The sequence below is a fragment of the Staurois parvus genome, unplaced genomic scaffold (assembly GCF_062004578.1).
Source record: "Staurois parvus isolate SC_StPar_1 unplaced genomic scaffold, SC_StPar_1.0 ptg000621l, whole genome shotgun sequence".
Lineage (NCBI taxonomy): Eukaryota > Metazoa > Chordata > Amphibia > Anura > Ranidae > Staurois > Staurois parvus.
The window spans coordinates 655,537-670,418 of record NW_028318417.1 but is presented as its reverse complement, the minus strand read 5'-3'; the positions used below and the strand labels follow the sequence as shown (position 1 = coordinate 670,418).

General features: G+C 45.9%; 1 protein-coding gene across 1 annotated transcript in view; it reads left to right on the top strand.

Moving 5' to 3' along the window:
- LOC149449385 (ephrin type-B receptor 5-like) overlaps positions 1–14,882 on the top strand; it is a 122,424-nt gene that overhangs the window by 30,239 nt on the left and 77,303 nt on the right. Inside the window, exon 4 of the mRNA XM_089693305.1 lies at positions 8,029–8,187. Within this exon, the coding sequence (XP_089549431.1) occupies positions 8,029–8,187 (159 nt within the window). The remainder of the gene's footprint in view (positions 1–8,028; positions 8,188–14,882) is intronic.

Genomic DNA, 14,882 nt, shown 5'->3' with positions numbered 1-14,882 from the left:
GGGATGGAAAAGCTTAACTTATCTAGGGTTCCTAAACTTTAAGGAACTTTGGGTGTGAGTCCTTAGGGACACCAGACTTCTGCTCGTTGACCGTCATAGCATTCATCCGGGTTTTCGCACCCTGGAAGACAAACAAAGGAGTCTTCCAAGCCTATAGGTGTCCTTTTATGAAACTGAGATCAGAGGCAGGGGCGGACTGACCATTTGGAAACTCGGGCACTGCCCGAGGGCCCGGGGTCAGTAGGGGGCCCCATGAGATGCCCCTGATACCTTTTTCACAGTATTTTTTGAGTGTGGGAAAGGACACAGGGGCCCCATGATCACCTATTGCCCGGGGGCCCCATGAGTTGTCAGTCCGCCCCTGATCAGAGGTGATCCTAAGGATCGTTGCTGATCTCAGATCATTAGTGGTTTAGGAAATAGAGATGATCAGCGGAGAATATGTTCTCCATTGATCATCTCAGCACACAGATGGTCAGTGTATGAAGGAGCGATGTCAGCCCTTCACTGGCGATCTGTGTGAAAATCCTTCTTCCAGATTCTCTAGCCCACAGGTGGAGAATCGGAGGAACCGCAAACGAAGCAGTCATAATTTACCGCTTCTTAGTAAACTGTATGTTTGATTGATCTCTTACTGTAATCTTGCGTGATTACAGTAACAACAGCTGTTTTCTAGCGTTCAAAACGTTTGTAGATTGCTTCTCTCCTCATTAGGAGAAGCGATCCTCACCGCTTCATGAACAGGCATTCAGAGGAGAAGTGAGCAGCGGTCATTTACAGCTGCATGACAAAAGGACACCATAGTGCGCTTGGCAGAGATAAAAAGATAGGAAGCCAGTTTCTGTTGGGATGTGAAAAGACCCGAAATAGGGTAAGGCAGAAGGGCCAACCTGGTATCTTTGCGCACCGACACATGAAACAAAGTCTGCACTAAGCAGAAGAGCCTGGACCAGAAGCCTATCAGCCGTGCGCACGACCACAAAATGTGCAGGACATCCCAAGTTCAACTTTCAATAGAACATCAACAGATACCCCTTGACTGATCATTGAGCCAGAAGAGTGCCTGTTACTGTGTCCTAGGCTGCTGCTGCACTAGGTTGGGAGAAGAACCTGGGGCAAGACAGCAGGCCCTTTCAGGGGTGAGCACTACGAACAGGTAATCAAACTGTTACAGGGAGGAGCAGGGGCGGACTGACAACTCATGGGGCCCCGGGCAATAGGGGATCATGGGGCCCCTGTGTCCTTGCCCAAACTCAAAAAAGCCTATGAAAAAGGTACCAGTGGCATCTCATGGGGCCCTCTACTGACCCCGGGCCCTCAGGCAGTGCCCGAGTTTCCAAATGGTCAGTCCGCCCCTGGGGAGGAGCTCTGGAAAGCAAAAACAGGTAGGCCTGCAGCAAAAAAAAGCACATTGTTGACATGACTAGGGGGAATAGAGGGACAACAGAGCGTTAAATTTTGAGAAGGAAGTTTTGGGGATTAAGGCTTACCTTATTGGATGGGGGGTGTTGGGGAGGGTCTTCCAGCAAGGAAAAGGAGGGTCTGTCCTTGGGAAGTCCAGTGGGGGAAGTTTGGAAGAAGAAGAAGCTTCCCACCCTCCCTCCCCTTCGTGCTTTGGTTTGGATTGTCACAGCAGCCTTGGTGGTGGTTGGTCTTTGGAGGAGGAAAGAATTCTGTATGGAGACAGATTCGGGACCCATCAGTGGTATGGGGACCTTGGTACATACCAGTTAACAAGGGGTTAACTCGGAATAGGTAAAATGGTGGTCACTGCGGATAAGTAGGGTTATCCCTGAGCAGGTGTGTTGCGGCTGGTGATAAGTAGGATTGTTCCGGAGCAGGTGGGTTGCGGCCGGGGATAAGTAGGGTTGTCCCCGAGCTGGTGGGTTGCGGCTGGGAATAAGTAGGATTGTCCCCGAGCTGGTGTGTTGTGGCTGGTGATAAGTAGGATTGTCCCCGAGCCAGTGGGTTGTGGCTGGGGATAAGTAGGATTGTCCCCGAGCTGGTGTGTTGTGGCTGGTGATAAGTAGGATTGTCCCCGAGCCGGTGGGTTGCGGCCTGGGATAAGTTGGATTGTCCCCAAGTTGGTGGGTTGCGGCTGGGAATAAGTAGGATTGTCCCCGAGCTGGTGTGTTGTGGCTGGTGATAAGTAGGATTGTCTCCGAGCCGGTGGGTTGCGGCCTGGGGATAAGTAGGATTGTCCCCGAGCCGGTGGGTTGCTGCTGGAGATAAGTAGGATTGTCCCCGAGCAGGTGTGTTGCGGCTGGGGATGAGTAGGATTGTCTCCGAGCCGGTGGGTTGCGGCCTGGGATAAGTTGGATTGTCTCCAAGCCAGTGGGTTGCGGCTAGGGATAAGTAGGACTGTCTCTGAGCCAGTGGGTTGTGGCTGGGGATAAGTAGGATTGTCTCCAAGCCGGTGGGTTGCGGCTGGGGATAAGTAGGATTGTCTCCGAGCCGGTGTGTTGTGGCTGGGGATAAGTAGGATTGTCCCCGAGCCGGTGGGTTGCGGCTGGGGATAAGTAGGATTGTCCCCGAGCCGGTAGGTTGTGGCTGGGGATAAGTAAGATTGTCTCCGAGCCGGTGGGTTGTGGCTGGGGATAAGTAGGATTGTCTCCGAGCCGGTGGGTTGCGGCTGGGGATAAGTAGGATTGTCTCCGAGCCGGTGGGTTGTGGCTGGGGATAAGTAGGATTGTCTCCGAGCCGGTGGGTTGCGGCTGGTGATAAGTAGGATTGTCTCCGAGCCGGTGGGTTGCGGCTGGGGATAAGTTGGATTGTCTCCGAGCCGGTGGGTTGTGGCTGGGGATAAGTAGGATTGTCTCCGAGGCGGTGGGTTGTGGCTGGGGATAAGTAGGATTGTCCCTGAGTCCATGTGTTGCGGGTAGGGATAAGTAGGATTGTCTCCAAGCCGGTGGGTTGCGGCTGGGGATAAGTAGGATTGGCCCCGAGCCGGTGGGTTGCGGCTGGGGACCTAAGTTGAAGGAATGTTTTATGCAAAAGTGAAGTTGGGTTTATGGCCCTCAAGTGACCACCATGTTTTCCTTGGTTTAAAATAATTTATTGGTTAATAAAAGGCTGCTCTGGCCATTTGACTCCAGAAACTTGTTTGCGTATTTTGTATAGCTGGGATGGTGGAGGGTATGGCCTAGCAGGCTTGGTTAGGTTGGAAGGCGTATATTCTACCCTTGTCATGCTGAGTCAATACTAGTTACAGACTGCATCATATACTGAACGTCATGCTAGTTTCTGCCCATCGTTCTACTTTAAACGTGCACTTCAAGCCTATTACCAATTAAATGTAATTAGCGTTAATTAACCGTTGTCTCATTTTGCACGCAACCTTGTTTCGGCTTCCGGAATAAGGGATCGTTGAATTAGGAGATGGCTTTTTTAGCAGAGTATCTGGCCTGTGCGGTCCCCTGCAGTCACTGCTGTTCATCCATGTAGAACGGCCGTGTCTCTGAATACTGAGAGAGAGAAACGTTTCCGCCTGCAGAAATCTGGCTGGAGAAAGCCTTAATTAAGGTTGATGCAACATGGGAATCCCAGGGAGCACTTATACACAATTCACACACATTTACATTACATTTACATGCCGCTTTTGCTTGCGCATGGCAGGGCACGTCAGCAGTGGATGCGGTTAAAGAGGAAACATGCATAAATTTCATTGTCTACAGGCAGACGAGGGTGGACGATATGCGTTGTGATGTCACTTCCTCCTCAGCAGAGTTTTGGGGTCATGAATGAAGGATTATGTATACTGATCTTGGGGGATCAGGGAGGAATTGTTCCCCTTCAGGAGCAATTCGGATCGTGCTTTGCAGGGTTTTTTTGCCTTCCTCTGGATCAACTGTGAGTATAGGATTATAACTTTTTTTTTTTTTAATGTTTGAACTGGATGGATTTTTGTCTTTTTTCAGCCAGACTAACTATGTAACTATGATCTATACTTGGCTCTTTGCAGCACTACCTCGTAAGGGCCACTGGAGAACCTGTCCCATAGGAAATCATGTTAAATGGACTATAGTGCGTTTCTGCAAAACGCTGCGGAAAACGATGAGGTGGGAACCTGGGGTAATGAACCTTTGACAATGAAACCTAGAAGTTGATTGGCTACTAAGCACAGCTGCTCCAGATTCTGTGTGCTTCAGTTTAAGTAATGCAGGCCATACATGGGTCGAATTCCCAACTATTTTTTGTCTGAAAATCGAAAACGTTGTTCGCTCGGTAATCCGATGGTGTCATCAATGATTTTGAAAAACGACCGACCAAAGTCACAAAGTTCACCCCATATAACAGGTGAAACTTCTGTTTCTTCCAGGTCATGGCTCATGCGCATTTTCTTTTGGAAAAACGATCGTATGATTTGACCTTCATTGAGTCGAAAATCGGTAGTTTTTCACAAAATTTTCCAACATGCCCGACACCGAAAAGGGGAGGAACCACGAAAATCGGCCGGTGCCATTGACCCACTAACAGCGAAAATCGGCCGGTTAGTCTTAGGTCTGATTTTCGGACGTAAAATCGGTCAAATTTCGACCCATTTATGGCCGGCATTAATCTCCCCCATTGTCAGGGAGAGTACTGTGATCTCTGTGAAAGATAATAAATATCTAGAAGTGTTACAAGGAGACATTACCACACACATAGGTAATAGGGCATGGAAATCACAAGGCACTGTTACTTGATGCAGCATACAATCTGGATGGCAAAGTGCAAAGTCAGGTATTTAAAGGATAAGTCCACCTTAAAAATAAATAAATTAATTCACATCTTTTTTTTTAGGTAAAAAAAATGTATATACAGGTGAATCTCCAAAAATTAGAATATCGTACAAAAATTCATTTATTTCAGTAATGCAACTTAAAAGGTGAAACTAATATATGAGATAGACTCATTACATGCAAAGCAAGATAGTTCAAGCCGTGATTTGTCATCATTGTGATGATTATGGCTTACAGATCATGAAAACCCCAAATCCACAATCTCAGAAAATGAGAATATTGTGAAAAGGTGGAATATTCTCGGCTCAAAGTGTCCCACTCTAATCAGCTAATTAAGCCATTACACCTGCAAAGGGTTCCTGAGCCTTTAAATGGTCTCTCAGTCTGGTCCAGTAGGAATCACAATCATGGGAAAGACTGCTGACCTGACAGTTGTGCAGAAAACCATCATTGACACCCTCCATAAGGAGGGAAAGCCTCAAAAGGTATTTGCAAAAGACGTTGGATGTTCCCAAAGTGCTGTATCAAAGCACATCAATAGAAAGTTATCTGGAAGGGAAAAGTGTGGAAGAAAAAGGTGCACAAGCAGCAGGGATGACTGCAGCCTGGAGAGGTTTGTCAGGAAAAGGCCATTCAAAAGCGTTGGGGACTTTCACAAGGAGTGGACTGAGGCTAGATTCAGTGCATCAAGAGCCATCATACACAGACGGATCCTGGACATGGGCTTCAAAGTCGTATTCCTCTTGTCAAGCCACTCCTGAACAACAAACAACGTCTTACCTGGGCTAAAGAAAAACAGACCTGGCCTTTTGCTCAGTGGTCCAACTTTTGCATCTCATTTGGAAGCCAAGGACCCCGAGTATGGAGGAAGAATGGAGAGGCACACACTGCAAGATGCTTGATGTCCAGTGTGAAGTTTCCACAGCCTGTGTTGATTTGGGGAGCCATGTTATCTGCTGGTGTTGGTCCACTGTGCTTCATTAAGTCCAGGGTCAACGCAGCCGTCTACCAGGAGATTTTGGAGCACTTCATGCTTCCTTCCGCAGACGAGCCTTATGGGGATGCTGACTTCATTTTCCAGCAGGACTTGGCACCTGCCCACACTGCCAAAAGCACCAAAACCTGGTTCAATGACCGTGGGATTACTGTGCTTGATTGGCCAGCAAACTCGCCTGACCTGAACCCCATAGAGAATCTATGGGGCATTGCCAAGAGAAAGATGAGACATGAGACCGAACAATGCAGAAGAGCTGAAGGCTGCTATTGAGCATCTGAAGCAACTGAGAGAATCTTACAACAATGAACATCAGATAGGTCAAAAGATCATAATGTGATCTGCTTCATCAGCTTGAAGCTGAAATGCCTTACTGGGAAAAGGGGAGGGCTGTAGTCCTGTATTCATGTCCTGGTGTTTTGTGTGTCCTATGGATTAATGAATACACACTATCAGGGGCGGACTGACAACTCATGGGGCCCCCGGGCAATAGGGGATAATGGTGCCCCTCTGTCCTTGCCCAAACTCAAAAAAACCCATGAAAAAGGTACCAGGGGCATCTCATGGGGCCCCCTACTGACCCTGGGCCCTCGGCAGTGCCCGAGTTTTCAAATGGTCAGTCCGCCCCTGCACACTATATTCATTCATTTAAAAGCTTTTATACTACACTTAGAGGGCACCGCACTTCCTTATCTTCCACAGGGCCATTTTATTTGTATATTTATTACAGCAGTGGCATCCTGAGGCAGGTGTGGGGGGTGCGGCCCGCACTGGGTGACACCGACGGCACGGGGTGACACCTGACCCACTCCACAAAAAGATAAGTTGTAAAGCAAGCTGACGATCCCCACAGGATGGAGCCGATCCATCCTGCGGCGATTTTAGGCTTTCTTTACAACTTACCTTTTCGTGGAGCGGGTCCGGTCTCACCCCGTATAGGTTGCATGCTGATGATCTTCGCAGGATGGATGGGATCTGCAGATTGGGGAGCATAATGGATCGGACGCCGCAGGATGGATGGGATCTGCGGATTGAGCATAATGGATCGGAGTCTGATCCATTATGCTCAATCTGCAGATCTGATCCATTCTGTGGGGATCGTCAGAGGGGGTGTCACCAAGTGTTACCGCAACGGGTGACACCAACCCTAGGGAAGCCTCTGAATTACAGTATACTGTTCATGATTTACTTTCCCTAATTCCATCACCATTGTTTATACGCTTATACATACCATTGTATGTCGCATCTACCTCCTTACTCCGTCTCAGAGTGCGCCAAATATTCTACTTGCCTTTCTTTCTGTTTAAGGATTTGTTTTGTGGCCCTGAAGAAGGGGGGATCTTTGAGCCCTTGAATCACATTTGCTGGTTTTTGGTTTCTATTTTATGAACCAACACCAGTATTTAAACTTTTTTTTGGCCTTTTCTTGGTGTAGGAGTGTATTCTGGATCTGCTATATTTGAGTAGCCTTGGTCTGTATGTGTTGTGATTTTATCTTTCCCTTGCCATCTCTGAACCCATATTAGACTTCATACAGAGATTTAGCTAAGTAGCCATGAGGAGGAGGGGAGGAGGGGCGAGAGAGGAGGAGGGGGGGGGGAGAGAAGGAAGGGAGGAGGAAGGGGGGAGGAGAGAGAGGGGGAGGGGAGAGAGGAGGAGGAAGGGGAGGAGGAAGGGGGAGGAGAGAGAGGAAGGGGGAGGAGAGAGAGGAGGAGGGGGGAGGAAAGAGAGGAGGAGGAGGGGGGAGGAGAGAGAGGAGGGGGTGAGAGAGAGAGGGAGAGAGAGGAGGGGGAGAGAGAGAGAGGAGGGGGAGGAAAGAGGAGGGGGAGGAAAGAGGGGGAGGGGGGGAGAGGGGGAAAAGAGGGGAGAGAGAGGGGGAGGAGGGGAGAGAGGGGGTGGGAAGAGAGGGGAGAGAGAGAGAGGAGGAAGGGGGGAGAGGGGGGAAGAGAGAGAGGAGGAGGGGGGAGAGAGAGAGGAGATAGAGAGGGGGGGAGAGAGGAGGGGAGGGGGAGAGAGACAGAGGGAGGAGGGGGAGGAGGAGGATGAGGAGGATTACTGACATCACTTATGTGACTAGAGGAATCTTTCAGTTCAGCATTTACTCAGATGCCAAGCTAAGATCAGCAGCATTGAGTGGGGAGAGCCAGACTCTTCCCAACCCTTACAGCAGAGTTACAATCTTCGAAAGATGAAGGAACAATGCAGATTACAATTCTAGAATCTCATGTTTTCATTCTAGAACCAATTCACAAATGATAAATGTATTGCTGAAAAAAAAACCAAAAACCTAAATTCCATGATGTTTATCTACAGCTTGCGTGCCTGGGACATACAACCCCCCAGACGCTTCAACAGATCGCTGCCATCCCTGCCCAAGTAACAGCAACTCTACAACATCAGGGGCACTTACCTGTACATGTAACAGGGGATTCTACCGCACCCCTGAGGAGTCCCCGAATTCTGCCTGTACAGGTGAGTAACACGATTTACAGGGGGAGACAGGAGAATTTCACTAAAACCTTAGCTTTGTAATATTCTTAAAGTCTAGATCACTCTTACTCTGCAGGGTTCTGTGAAATCCTAAGGTGGCTTCAGAGAATGAAAGGAGTTCCTTGTGAAAAGAGCAGTGATAGACTGATATCCTGCCACTGACCGCCAATATAACGGGTCATTTCTACACTGACCAAGAATGTACGAGTCACTTCTACACTGACCAACAATGTAAGGGCCACTTCTACACTGACCAACACTAAAAGGCTCACTTCTACACTGACCAACAATGTAAGAGTCACTTCTACACTGACCAATAATGTAAGAGTCACTTCAACACTGACCAACAATGTAAGGGTCACTTCTACACTGACCAACAATGTAAGAGTCACTTCTACACTGACCAACAATGTAAGGGCCACTTCTACACTGACCAACAATGTAAGGGCCACTTCTACACTGACCAACAATGTAAGGGCCACTTCTACACTGACCAACACTAAAAGGCTCACTTCTACACTGACCAACAATGTAAGAGTCACTTCTACACTGACCAACAATGTAAGGGTCACTTCAACACTGACCAACAATGTAAGGGCCACTTCTACACTGACCAACAATGTAAGAGTCACTTCTACACTGACCAACAATGTAAGGGCCTCTTCTACACTGACCAACAATGTAAGGGCCACTTCTACACTGACCAACACTAACAGGCTCACTTCTACACTGGCCAACAATGTAAGAGTCACTTCTACACTGACCAATAATGTAAGGGCCACTTCTACACTGACCAACACTAAAAGGCTCACTTCTACACTGACCAACAATGTAAGGGCCACTTCTACACTGACCAACAATGTAAGGCTCACTTCAACACTGACCAACAATGTAAGGGTCACTTCTACACTGACCAACAATGTAAGAGTCACTTCTACACTGACCAACAATGTAAGAGTCACTTAAACACTGACCAACAATGTAAGAGTCACTTCAACACTGACCAACAATGTAAGGGTCACTACAACACTGACCAACAATGTAAGGGTCACTTCAAAACTGACCAACAATGTAAGGGTTCACTTCTACACTGACAACAATGAAAAAGTCACTTCTACACTGACCAACAATGTAAGGGCCACTTCTACACTGACCAACACTAAAAGGCTCACTTCTACACTGACCAACAATGTAAGAGTCACTTCTACACAGACCAACAATGTAAGGGTCACTTCTACACAGACCAACAATGTAAGGGTCACTTCTACACTGATCAACAATGTAAGAGTCACTTCTACACTGACCAACAATGTAAGGCTCACTTCAACACTGACCAACAATGTAAGGGTCACTTCTACACTGACCAACAATGTAAGAGTCACTTAAACACTGACCAACAATGTAAGAGTCACTTCAACACTGACCAACAATGTAAGGGTCACTACAACACTGACCAACAATGTAAGGGTCACTTCAAAACTGACCAACAATGTAAGGGTTCACTTCTACACTGACAACAATGAAAAAGTCACTTCTACACTGACCAACAATGTAAGGGCCACTTCTACACAGACCAACAATGTAAGGGTCACTTCTACACTGACCAACAATGTAAGAGTCACTTCTACACAGACCAACAATGTAAGGGTCACTTCTACACTGACCAACAATGTAAGGGTCACTTCAACACTGACCAACAATGTAAGGGTCACTTCTACACTGACCAACAATGTAAGAGTCACTTCTACACTGACCAACAATGTAAGGGCCACTTCTACACTGACCAACAATGTAAGGGCCACTTCTACACTGACCAACACTAAAAGGCACACTTCTACACTGACCAACAATGTAAGAGTCACTTCTACACTGACCAATAATGTAAGAGTCACTTCAACACTGACCAACAATGTAAGGGTCACTTCTACACTGACCAACAATGTAAGAGTCACTTCTACACTGACCAACAATGTAAGGGCCACTTCTACACTGACCAACAATGTAAGGGCCACTTCTACACTGACCAACACTAAAAGGCTCACTTCTACACTGACCAACAATGTAAGAGTCACTTCTACACTGACCAACAATGTAAGGGTCACTTCTACACTGACCAACAATGTAAGGCTCACTTCAACACTGACCAACAATGTAAGGGTCACTTCTACACTGACCAACAATGTAAGAGTCACTTGAACACTGACCAACAATGTAAGAGTCACTTGAACACTGACCAACAATGTAAGGGTCACTTCAACACTGACCAATAATGTAAGGGTCACTTCAAAACTGACCAACAATGTAAGGGTTCACTTCTACACTGACAACAATGAAAAAGTCACTTCTACACTGACCAACAATGTAAGGGTCACTTCAACTCTGAACAACAATGTAAGGGTCACTTCCACATTGACCAACAATGTAAAAGTCACTTCTACACTGACCAACAATGTACGAGTCACTTCTACACTGACCAACAATGTAAGAGTCACTTCTACGCTGACCAACAATGTAAGGCTCACTTCAACACTGACCAACAATGTACGGGTCACTTCTACACTGACCAACAATGTAAGAGTCACTTCTACACTGACCAACAATGTAAGAGTCACTTAAACACTGACCAACAATGTAAGAGTCACTTCAACACTGACCAACAATGTAAGGGTCACTACAACACTGACCAACAATGTAAGGGTCACTTCAAAACTGACCAACAATGTAAGGGTTCACTTCTACACTGACAACAATGAAAAAGTCACTTCTACACTGACCAACAATGTAAGGGCCACTTCTACACTGACCAACACTAAAAGGCTCACTGCTACACTGACCAACAATGTAAGAGTCACTTCTACACAGACCAACAATGTAAGGGTCACTTCTACACAGACCAACAATGTAAGGGTCACTTCTACACTGATCAACAATGTAAGAGTCACTTCTACACTGACCAACAATGTAAGGCTCACTTCAACACTGACCAACAATGTAAGGGTCACTTCTACACTGACCAACAATGTAAGAGTCACTTCAACACTGACCAACAATGTAAGGGTCACTACAACACTGACCAACAATGTAAGGGTCACTTCAAAACTGACCAACAATGTAAGGGTTCACTTCTACACTGACAACAAAGAAAAAGTCACTTCTGCACTGACCAACAATGTAAGGGCCACTTCTACACTGACCAACACTAAAAGGCTCACTTCTACACTGACCAACAATGTAAGAGTCACTTCTACACAGACCAACAATGTAAGGGTCACTTCTACACTGACCAATAATGTAAGAGTCACTTCAACACTGACCAACAATGTAAGGGTCACTTCTACACTGACCAACAATGTAAGAGTCACTTCTACACTGACCAACAATGTAAGGGCCACTTCTACACTGACCAACAATGTAAGGGCCACTTCTACACTGACCAACAATGTAAGGGCCACTTCTACACTGACCAACATTAAAAGGCTCACTTCTACACTGACCAACAATGTAAGAGTCACTTCTACACTGACCAACAATGTAAGGGTCACTTCAACACTGACCAACAATGTAAGGGCCACTTCTACACTGACCAACAATGTAAGAGTCACTTCTACACTGACCAACAATGTAAGGGCCTCTTCTACACTGACCAACAATGTAAGGGCCACTTCTACACTGACCAACACTAACAGGCTCACTTCTACACTGGCCAACAATGTAAGAGTCACTTCTACACTGACCAATAATGTAAGGGCCACTTCTACACTGACCAACACTAAAAGGCTCACTTCTACACTGACCAACAATGTAAGAGTCACTTCTACGCTGACCAACAATGTAAGGCTCACTTCAACACTGACCAACAATGTAAGGGTCACTTCTACACTGACCAACAATGTAAGAGTCACTTCTACACTGACCAACAATGTAAGAGTCACTTAAACACTGACCAACAATGTAAGAGTCACTTCAACACTGACCAACAATGTAAGGGTCACTACAACACTGACCAACAATGTAAGGGTCACTTCAAAACTGACCAACAATGTAAGGGTTCACTTCTACACTGACAACAATGAAAAAGTCACTTCTACACTGACCAACAATGTAAGGGCCACTTCTACACTGACCAACACTAAAAGGCTCACTTCTACACTGACCAACAATGTAAGAGTCACTTCTACACAGACCAACAATGTAAGGGTCACTTCTACACAGACCAACAATGTAAGGGTCACTTCTACACTGATCAACAATGTAAGAGTCACTTCTACACTGACCAACAATGTAAGGCTCACTTCAACACTGACCAACAATGTAAGGGTCACTTCTACACTGACCAACAATGTAAGAGTCACTTAAACACTGACCAACAATGTAAGAGTCACTTCAACACTGACCAACAATGTAAGGGTCACTACAACACTGACCAACAATGTAAGGGTCACTTCAAAACTGACCAACAATATAAGGGTTCACTTCTACACTGACAACAATGAAAAAGTCACTTCTACACTGACCAACAATGTAAGGGCCACTTCTACACTGACCAACACTAAAAGGCTCACTTCTACACTGACCAACAATGTAAGAGTCACTTCTACACAGACCAACAATGTAAGGGTCACTTCTACACTGACCAACAATGTAAGGGTCACTTCAACACTGACCAACAATGTAAGGGTCACTTCTACACTGACCAACAATGTAAGAGTCACTTCTACACTGACCAACAATGTAAGGGCCACTTCTACACTGACCAACACTAAAAGGCTCACTTCTACACTGACCAACAATGTAAGAGTCACTTCTACACTGACCAACAATGTAAGGGTCACTTCTACACTGACCAACAATGTAAGGCTCACTTCAACACTGACCAACAATGTAAGGGTCACTTCTACACTGACCAACAATGTAAGAGTCACTTGAACACTGACCAACAATGTAAGAGTCACTTGAACACTGACCAACAATGTAAGGGTCACTTCAACACTGACCAATAATGTAAGGGTCACTTCAAAACTGACCAACAATGTAAGGGTTCACTTCTACACTGACAACAATGAAAAAGTCACTTCTACACTGACCAACAATGTAAGGGTCACTTCAACTCTGAACAACAATGTAAGGGTCACTTCCACATTGACCAACAATGTAAAAGTCACTTCTACACTGACCAACAATGTACGAGTCACTTCTACACTGACCAACAATGTAAGAGTCACTTCTACGCTGACCAACAATGTAAGGCTCACTTCAACACTGACCAACAATGTACGGGTCACTTCTACACTGACCAACAATGTAAGAGTCACTTCTACACTGACCAACAATGTAAGAGTCACTTAAACACTGACCAACAATGTAAGAGTCACTTCAACACTGACCAACAATGTAAGGGTCACTACAACACTGACCAACAATGTAAGGGTCACTTCAAAACTGACCAACAATGTAAGGGTTCACTTCTACACTGACAACAATGAAAAAGTCACTTCTACACTGACCAACAATGTAAGGGCCACTTCTACACTGACCAACACTAAAAGGCTCACTTCTACACTGACCAACAATGTAAGAGTCACTTCTACACAGACCAACAATGTAAGGGTCACTTCTACACAGACCAACAATGTAAGGGTCACTTCTACACTGATCAACAATGTAAGAGTCACTTCTACACTGACCAACAATGTAAGGCTCACTTCAACACTGACCAACAATGTAAGGGTCACTTCTACACTGACCAACAATGTAAGAGTCACTTCAACACTGACCAACAATGTAAGGGTCACTACAACACTGACCAACAATGTAAGGGTCACTTCAAAACTGACCAACAATGTAAGGGTTCACTTCTACACTGACAACAAAGAAAAAGTCACTTCTGCACTGACCAACAATGTAAGGGCCACTTCTACACTGACCAACACTAAAAGGCTCACTTCTACACTGACCAACAATGTAAGAGTCACTTCTACACAGACCAACAATGTAAGGGTCACTTCTACACTGACCAATAATGTAAGAGTCACTTCAACACTGACCAACAATGTAAGGGTCACTTCTACACTGACCAACAATGTAAGAGTCACTTCTACACTGACCAACAATGTAAGGGCCACTTCTACACTGACCAACAATGTAAGGGCCACTTCTACACTGACCAACAATGTAAGGGCCACTTCTACACTGACCAACATTAAAAGGCTCACTTCTACACTGACCAACAATGTAAGAGTCACTTCTACACTGACCAACAATGTAAGGGTCACTTCAACACTGACCAACAATGTAAGGGCCACTTCTACACTGACCAACAATGTAAGAGTCACTTCTACACTGACCAACAATGTAAGGGCCTCTTCTACACTGACCAACAATGTAAGGGCCACTTCTACACTGACCAACACTAACAGGCTCACTTCTACACTGGCCAACAATGTAAGAGTCACTTCTACACTGACCAATAATGTAAGGGCCACTTCTACACTGACCAACACTAAAAGGCTCACTTCTACACTGACCAACAATGTAAGAGTCACTTCTACGCTGACCAACAATGTAAGGCTCACTTCAACACTGACCAACAATGTAAGGGTCACTTCTACACTGACCAACAATGTAAGAGTCACTTCTACACTGACCAACAATGTAAGAGTCACTTAAACACTGACCAA